At 40.3% G+C, this 8,863-nt stretch overlaps 1 protein-coding gene and 2 non-coding genes across 3 annotated transcripts; all 3 read left to right on the top strand.

Annotated features, from left to right (window-relative positions):
• Positions 1–167: 167 nt before the first annotated feature.
• On the top strand, positions 168–2,971 carry EEF1B2 (eukaryotic translation elongation factor 1 beta 2). The gene is made up of 7 exons (XM_033111878.1): positions 168–188; positions 405–552; positions 998–1,120; positions 1,721–1,847; positions 2,100–2,166; positions 2,535–2,660; positions 2,772–2,971. The coding sequence occupies exons 2-7, from the start codon at positions 473–475 to the stop codon at positions 2,924–2,926; spliced, it is 678 nt and encodes a 225-aa protein (XP_032967769.1). The 5' UTR covers positions 168–188; positions 405–472; the 3' UTR covers positions 2,927–2,971.
• Positions 1,941–2,019, top strand: LOC117026413 (small nucleolar RNA SNORD51). The gene has a single exon (XR_004423764.1). It is a non-coding gene; the product is annotated as a small nucleolar RNA SNORD51 (small nucleolar RNA).
• On the top strand, positions 2,306–2,439 carry LOC117026416 (small nucleolar RNA SNORA41). The gene has a single exon (XR_004423767.1). It is a non-coding gene; the product is annotated as a small nucleolar RNA SNORA41 (small nucleolar RNA).
• Positions 2,972–8,863: the final 5,892 nt, after the last annotated feature.

The raw sequence follows: 8,863 nt of genomic DNA, 5'->3' as shown, positions 1-8,863 counted from the left end.
GTCAGTTCCACAGAAGGCGGGGCTGAGGGCGTAGCAGCCGGGAGGAGGCGGAGATTCGTGGAGAAGGGACGACCTGGACCAGCAGTTCCGCCGGAAGTGTCCGGGAGGCGAAGGCCGATCTACTTCGGTCATCTCCGGATCTTCAAGGGGCGGTTCCGGTAATTTTCGGAAGCCGTGGAGGTACTTCTGTAAGAAATGCCCCTTTTATTATTGTTTTTTTAAACACAGAGAAAAGCCTAGGGATAATTTGTGGGCCCGTTTAATTCAGAGACCCGATTTTTATGTTGAGGAAGGAGATTGATGTACTTTGACCTTTAACCTTCGGCCGGGTGCGACAGAGGGAAACGCCTCCGTCTCTATATAAGGAATTTTCCGGCGTTTTGCGGCCTTTTTTTTCCCCTCAGTGCTCGGCGTCCACCGCTTGAGCTTCTATTTCACCCGCTGCCGCCCAGCTTCAGGGTCAGCCGACGTCATGGGTTTTGGAGACCTGAAAAGCCCTGCCGGACTCCAGGTGCTCAACGACTACCTGGCGGACAAGAGCTACATCGAGGGGTGAGCGCGCAGTGTCGGGCTGGGGTCGGCGGGGTGCCGGCGATACCACGTGGCGCGGCCTCCGCCGCCGCTGGAGAGAGGAAGCCGGGCTCCAGGCCCCTCCTAGTGGAGGGGGCCGCGAAGTGAAAAGGAGCAAAAATGTGCTTTCTTGCTCATTACTTAATTGAACCAGGTTCTTCCTGGTCTTTACTCAGTTAATGAACGTAATCCTGTGTATCTACGTTAGAGATGGCAATCTTTGAGGTCTACTAAGGAACAGGCATTTCTCAGCTAGAACAGATGGTCCCTGATCTTAAAACAAAACTAAAGCAGCCTAGGTAGCCCGGTAACAAATGGGTGAGATCTCACTAAGTAATTTGACGTAGCTTTTGTTACTTATTGGATGGTGTGTTGTGGTTTTTTAAAGGCGCGTGTACTTTTTTTTTTTTTTGGGTATCAATTGCAGGTATGTGCCATCCCAAGCAGACGTGGCAGTGTTTGAAGCAGTCTCCGGCCCACCACCTGCCAACTTATATCATGCCCTGCGTTGGTATAATCACATCAAGTCTTTTGAAAAGGAAAAGGCCAGGTAAAACTACCTTTGTAGTTATCTGAAGAATAGAATGCTGTCTAAGCTTTAAGTCAGGGCTTTCCCATGAGAGAATTAGACCCAGGCGGCATGAGCTTTGTTGGGATACTGGGAGATAAATTTCTGTCTGACTTTAGAAGGCCAAGAGACTGAAGTCCTCCATTTTTTCACAGAACAGGTAGAACATGGACAACAGCAATTCAGCCTTTCCCCACCCTGCCCTGCCAATGTGCCTGTTCCTGACCTGGGGGGCCCACCTCTGGGGTGAGAGGGTGGCTCAGTCATTCAGTTCTTGGCCATTCTTCTGAAACTGCCAACAAGGGTGGAAGTTTGGGGAGTGGACTGCAGTTCACTAAGAATGGAATTGAGCATACTTAATGAGATCTCAAATATTCATTCTGAAAGAGTAAATCATAGTGAGTATTGAATACAGTGTCACATACTACTACTATTTCTGGGGTAAGGAGTGAAAACATAAAAGTGCTTATCTGGGAGTGTTAAAGGGGGTCTGCTGATAAATAGTGATGAAAATAAGTTCTCACATTGTCTGAAAAAGGACACTGTACCAGCCTAATAGTTAAATTTAAACTTTCTTTCAAGCCTGCCTGGAGTGAAGAAAGCTTTGGGCAAGTATGGTCCCGCTAATGTGGAAGACACCACAGGAAGTGGAGCTACAGATAATAAAGACGATGATGACATTGATCTCTTTGGATCTGATGATGAGGAGGTATGTAATAAGCGTATTGTGCTAGGGCACCAACTAGAGTCAGATTACCTGGAGTTGAATCCTGGCTTTATTTCCTACCTGTAAATATTCTCACTGGTTACATGATGAGTAAAATCAAATCACCATCTTTCGGCTGAGCTCGTGATGGATTTGCTTTTTTCTGATAAAGCTGGTCTTTGTTGTGATGACCCTATGATCTTTAAGCTGAGGAGCAACCAGCTTTGTGAAATGTATTAAATTGTGTCTTTATAGGAAAGCGAAGAAGCGAAGAGGCTAAGAGAAGAGCGCCTTGCACAGTATGAGTCAAAGAAAGCCAAAAGTACGTCTTTTTATGATTTGTGTTTATTTTCATTTCATAATGTGAGTAAATCTTTTTCAAAGAATGATCCCCGAAGTGACTTCTTCACGTTCACTGACTGGGTCATGATTTCAAAACCTATAAAAGTTGTTCTTATAACTTCCACAGCTACTGGTCTGCAGCTGTTTTTAATGGTGGCAGTTGTGGCATTCCTCTGTGGGAAAGAAACTGTTACACAACTAAACACCTCTTTCTTAGCAAAACAGAAAGTGGGCATGTGTGTGACAAACAAGATGTATCCCATAATTTCGTGTGGCTAAGGAGATAATCCATTTTGAAACAAATTAATATTGAGTATTTGAATAATGCTGTGACTTGTACTTTTTTAGAACCTGCACTTGTTGCCAAGTCTTCCATCTTATTAGATGTCAAACCTTGGGATGACGAGACAGATATGGCAAAATTAGAGGAGTGCGTCAGGAGCATTCAAGCAGACGGCTTGGTCTGGGGCTCTTGTGAGTTCAGTCTTTGCTTTTTTGAAATTGGCATCTGGAATTTGCATAGTTGCAACCTTTGCCAATCAATAGGATTTTTCTAACTAACATTTTTCTTAATGTTCTTCTCAGCTAAACTAGTTCCTGTGGGGTATGGAATTAAAAAACTTCAAATACAGTGTGTAGTAGAAGACGATAAAGTTGGAACAGACATGCTGGAGGAGCAGATCACTGCTTTTGAGGACTATGTGCAGTCCATGGACGTGGCTGCTTTCAACAAGATCTAAAATCCATCACGGATCATTACCCTTAAATAAAAACTTGAACGACAACCCTTGGCTCTTCAGTCTTTTAATGGGAAGGTGGTACAGCTGGCCCTTGAACAACATGGGGGATAAGGGGGCTCAACCCTCCCACATAGTCAGAAATCCACACTTAACTGATTTCCCAAAAATAAGTCTAGGTATCCACAGGAGAGGGGTCCTAGTACTCCATGGATGCTCAAGTTCCTTATGTAAAATGGCATGAAACAATGCGTGCATCGAGCCCTCTACATCCACAGATGCAAAACCTGAGGATACAGAGGGCCAGCTATACATTTTTAAAAACCTGCGTATAAGTGGACCCACACAGTTCAGACCTATGTTCAAGGGTCAACTATATTCCTTTGATTTTGAGAAATTCAGTGAATACGTAATTCGTAATATAAATTTGGGTCAGCATTCTTGTTACACAGCCAAAAAAAAGGGAAAACTTAACAAAAACTATAGATCTCAAGTAGATTTTATAAATGAATAGAAATGGACTTTGGTATAATTCTTGTACGCATTCCTCAGGAATGTATGATGATACCACTTTTACCACAATATGTTAAATTTTCATATTTGCCTTGTTTTTAAATCAAGGAGCTAAACTTGGGCAGATTTTGGATGAAGAAATTAGCCCTACAGGTTTATAATGGTTCAGACCTTGGGCTTTGCAAGGAAGTAACAGTGAACTGATTTTCTTCAGTGGGAATGTTGGAGTACCGTAAAGAATCATGAGTACCTCTTTGAGCACCTCTTGTAATTGCAGAAGTCAAATGTGACTTGGATTCATCTTTTGTTATCGGTATATATTGAGTATTACAACTTTTATGCAGTTTTTTCCTTAAAATGTATACATTCTTTTTGGCACCCTCTGTATTTACCTTTGCAGAGATTCATCCCATCCCATTTCAGTGTCCAGCTGTCCTGGGAGTGAGCTTGTCACTGCAATTGTCTTAAAGGCTGAAGGCTTTCTTTCCAGCATTGTGCCTCTGTGTAGGGAAGGGAGAAATAACCTGTTTCCCATAATCTGTGAATACTTACATATACTTATAAATCAAGTATTTTGAGTTAACTTATAACTTGAATTTCTCTCTGTAAAAAGATAACCTGTTTCTTGTCCTTTTTCTATATTTTATTTTCCCAGTCTAGAGTTTTCCATTTATGTCTGTTGCAGAGGAAAACTTTTCCTCTACCCTGTTAGATTCTGTACTTGGGGAGTGCAAATTAAATGGACGAGATTAGCAATAGAAAAGTCACATTTAATCATTTACGTAGGAGAGTTCACAGAAAAATGTGACTAAGATGAGGTTAGATTTTGGGGAGTACGTACTACCTTAATAATGGAAGGGGAGGACAACAGGGCACTTAGAGGAAAACGAAATGGCTTTTTGGAAAGAGTGAATGGTCCTTTAGGAGAAACGATAGGTGATAATACTTTTGTGATAATGTCTATTTAGGAGTGTGTGATGTGGAGACTTAATTTCCAGTGATAAAAGATTAAGAATCAACCTCTGATTGCTCCTGGGGAGGGGATTTATGACAATTGAGTTATTTTGAGTTCCTTTAGGAGGCAGCTTTTATGCAGGTAAGAAAATTCTGGAACTCAAATGCCTTCTGCTCAAAATAATTTGTATGCCATAGTAGCATATTCTGGACCCCTTCACTTCTCTAGATTTCATGAAAAAAAAGAAAAAACAAGTCAATACAGTGCTTAGGATGATGCCAAGCACATACTGAATAATATCAATGACAGTATTTGCTGGATAAACCCAATATTTGGAGATAAAAGGAATTAAAGTCTGCAAATGTTAAAATAATGCCTTACTGTATGTAGGCTGTTAAAGGAGAACATTAGGAATGTGTTTTGAGTAGCATTGTGTCCTGAAAAGAAGATTACAGAGGTAATTGACTCCCAGGCTGTGTGGTTCACAAGCCTAACTTGGGTGTAGAGGTGGGTGGACGTAGGTGAGACATTGTACACTTTAGGAAATCTGATTGAACCTATCGCGAAGACGGTAGGAGGATTTCAATACCGAGGTAGTGCTACAGGTAAATGTACTCAAGTGAAGGCAGTATGTTAAGTGATAAGTCCTGTTAACAGTTGCATATTAATTTGGGATATACATGTAACATTTGATTTTTTTTAACAGTTTTTATAAAAGCCTGGAAATTGCTGACCTCTAAAGGTCTTATTTTGTAGTCTGTAGACCAGAGGTTAAATGATTTGAGGTCAAAATTTTCCTAGCAGAACCAGACTGTTCTTTTTTTTTCTCTCTCAATCTGATTTTCTTTATATGTGACTACCTTGAATGTGGGATATTGCTTAAATTATAAAGAAAAATTATTTAATCCGGTATGTATGTACTGATGAATAAAATCATCCTCGCTAAACAATTCAGTCCAACAGACCCCATTAAAAAAAAAAATCACTGGAGAAATTTTCAGGTTGTCATCATAAAAGCCAGCAGAGGGCAGCACTTCATTTTCTGGAGAACCAGAGAGCCTGTGGATTCTGGAAATGCTGCTAAGGAAAAAGAAGTAACTAGTGTGAATAGTAGCCCAAAATAATTCACAATCATTGACATGTTAAAGGGACTGCATACTAAACCATTTGACCAAAATGTTAACTATTAACAAATATTAATGACAAAGTAATGATTAAAAATTTACTTAAAAGAGTTGAAATACTGGAATAGTCAGTTCAAACCACAACTGTCTTATAAATCTTAAAAAGATAAATGATGAAACATGACTTTAAAAATCTTGACTCCACGGCCTTGAATAAAAAATAGATTTAATGGTATCTTAATTTTATATTTTAAAAAATAGATATTAACATAGTTCAAAATTCAAGAGGTTATACAGCGAAATCTTCTCCTGTCCCCCAGACCTCTTGTTCACCTCCATAAAAGCAACCAATATCATCAGATTCTTAGGTCTTTTCAGAGCTAGTCTAAGCATGTGCACAGACTAACTGCAGCATGCAACACAAACTGGGCACCTTGCATTTTGTTCATAGAAATGGACTTGGATATCTTGAAGATGATCTATATCTTGGAGGTTCCATATCAGTACATTAAAAAAAACTTTCTCTTTTAGCAGTTACATACCCCATTGTCTCATATCTTATTTAACCAGGCTATTGGATCTTTAGGTTGCTTTCAATTTTTTTGCTATTATGAGCAGTACTCATATCTGCGTGTGAGCCAGTATACTGAATGAACTGCTTTTGAGCCAGCAGACTAGGAAGGCATAGGTATACATAGAGAAAGACATTTTTTCCCCCCATTTCTGGCTTTGGAGTGGAAAACAAATTAAGAAGCCACCTCCTTTTGCAGGCCCCCTAAATGATTACAATTACTGAAACCTTGTTTTATTTTTCATATTCAGCATCCCCAGCAAAGGGCAGAGCACAGTGTGGGAATTCAAAATGATTCATTTTGTATCACTATGTTAGATGCTATAAAAATAGAGTTATGAAAATTACTATAGGGAGGTGGTTCAAACACACAAAACTGTGAAGTATGAGTCATTTTGTGATTGAGCAAGTAATCCAAATGTTCAGCGGGTCGGGAAGGCTAGAATTGAAGAAACATTTTTGAGAGAAATCGGGGCTTAAGCTGGATGGACCTTGATCAGTTTGTTTAAAAAAAAAATGTTCCAGAGAGAGAATGTTCCAGGAGGGTGTTAAAGGCAGAATGATAAAGGCAAGAATGAGAATAGACATTTGGGAGGCAATTCAACCAGTTTGGCTGGATTCTGCAGTGTCTGTGATTTTGTAGGATGGGGCCAGGGTGAATTTATAGGCTGGCTTGTTCTGTGAGGGCAGTATGGAGCCAGCCTTGATGGTTTCCAAGCCAGAGAATGACAAGATAAAGGCAGAGCTCTGATCTGGAGACGGTGTGGTTGGAAGCAGGTAAATAAAACGATTTATAATCCTAACATAAATGGGAATGACTAAATTATGGCATATACACTCAATGAATATTTTATAAGCTTAATATAATCACTTTAAAAAATAATGGAAACTGTAGCAACATTGAACAATGCTTGATGTTTTCATTGACTACTATCAAAAGATAAGCTTATAAACAAAGACAAAAATACAAAAAGTTGTATTAGTGTTTCGGAACATATGTATAATTTTTTTCCCAAACAAATATAATTTGGCAATGGCAATTATTGCCCTTAGGATAAAAAAAGTAAATAAAAAAAATACATACCTCACATACATTGTCTAATTTAAACTCCATTGTAAGTCTAGGAGATAAGGCAGACACTGTTATCACCATTTTTAGATGAGGCAACCCTGAAAGATGACATGCCCGAGTGTTCACCTAGTGAGATAGGAGGAACTCAAACCCAGGTGTTCGTGGGCCAGATGATGTGTTGGTAATAGAATGGGGAAAGTTCTTCATCCCTGAATTTAGTCCTATTTCATCAGTGTAACCCTGGCTTCATAGTTTCAGTTAGGGAGAGTGAGCAGATAATATCACATAAGGGTAAACTTAAAATGGAAATTTGAGACTGAGAAACAGACATTCACTCATGACATACTCTCTCTATGATGATATTAGTTGTGTTCAGGAAATGTGCCAAATGAGAGTGTTGTTTGGAATGTCATTGACCTGAATAGCTTTCAGGAAAGTAAAATCAAAGGAAAGTTTCCATAGACTTCCGAATACTCATCCCCTAAAGAACTACCATCCGTCCGTATGGAAGAATAGTGAAGAACTATGGATAACTCTTCAAGCCCGGCACACACTGAATCTTCTGTCCTCACTTTGTCCTTATAAAATGTGATTATTCTCTTTTCTGAGCACAGCCCATGTTTTCCAACCTCTGTACATTCGCTCTTGTTGCACCATCTACCCAAAGCAGCCTCTTTCCTCGCCTGCACTTTGTTAAAGTTGTAGTCCTTCTTCAAGATGCACTTCACACACCTCTTTCAGGAAGTCTTTTATTCTACTCCTTCCTGTCCCTTGCAGGCTCCCAGCACATAACACTCTTATAGCACTTACAAACTATCTTGCTTTAAGTTCTCTGTGTAGTTCCCTTACGCTTCCTATGAAATTTTTATGTTCATTTGAGGAGGAAGGGCTTTAACATTTACTAAGCAGTTGCTATGTCAGAACGTGCCAGGAGTTTCGTTAAGTATAACACCAGCTAATTTTGATCAGGTATTTATGTATAGGGCTAAGCACTGCTTTAAGTGCCTTAGGTAAAGCCCTATGAATACCTGCATCAACTTGTTTAATTTTCACAACAGCCCCATGTGGCAGGTGCTACTATTGTGGATTATCCCCATTTTGCAGATGGGGAAAACTGAGGTCTTGACATTTGAATTAATTTAGCCAAGGTCACAGAGCTACGATGTGTTGGAGCCATAATTTAAATCCAGGTATACCGCCTCCAGAGGCCCTGGGTCCTGCCCTCTAGTCCTAAGAGCTTCTTTTCATTGCGAAAGAGGCAAGTCAGTCTCACCAGGTTGATGCCCTCCTCCATGAGTGTCCTAGGATTCTTTCCTGCCAACTAGGCACTGAGCCCCCTCGCTTCCTCCCCAAATTGCTGTAGTGCCTGTCCTGCCTCCAGCCCCTCTTTTCAGTCATTCATGCTGCTTTTGGTCATTAGACCGCTGGAGAGCCCCACTACCCAGATTCCAACTGCCAGGGGAGGAGGCTTGGAGTCCCCAATACTGGGTCCAAGTGTGTGTCCTATGTTACTGTTTGGATCTTCCCTCAAACTGAGAATAAAAAATTAACTCGTTTCTGCTGGGAAGTGCCTGTACTGGTTGCTACTACTATCTACTAGTGGATTCTTGTCACATTCCCACTATCAGCTATTTTAAAAGCCACTAAAACTGGAGTTCTTAGCCTGGGGTCTAAGGACTCCCTGATATTTTATGTAAAAGCATTT

Source organism: Rhinolophus ferrumequinum, chromosome 8 (assembly GCF_004115265.2).
Source record: "Rhinolophus ferrumequinum isolate MPI-CBG mRhiFer1 chromosome 8, mRhiFer1_v1.p, whole genome shotgun sequence".
Classification (NCBI taxonomy): Eukaryota; Metazoa; Chordata; class Mammalia; order Chiroptera; family Rhinolophidae; genus Rhinolophus; species Rhinolophus ferrumequinum.
This window is presented reverse-complemented; position numbering and strand designations above follow the sequence as displayed.

Coding starts and splice junctions, on each gene's coding strand:
- EEF1B2 (XM_033111878.1), top strand. CDS start 473: ATGGGTTTTGGAGACCTGAAAAGCCCTGCCGGACTCCAGGTGCTCAAC. Junction 1,121..1,720: donor TTTGAAAAGGAAAAGGCCAG/GTAAAACTACCT, acceptor CTTTCTTTCAAG/CCTGCCTGGAGTGAAGAAAG. Junction 2,167..2,534: donor TGAGTCAAAGAAAGCCAAAA/GTACGTCTTTTT, acceptor GTACTTTTTTAG/AACCTGCACTTGTTGCCAAG.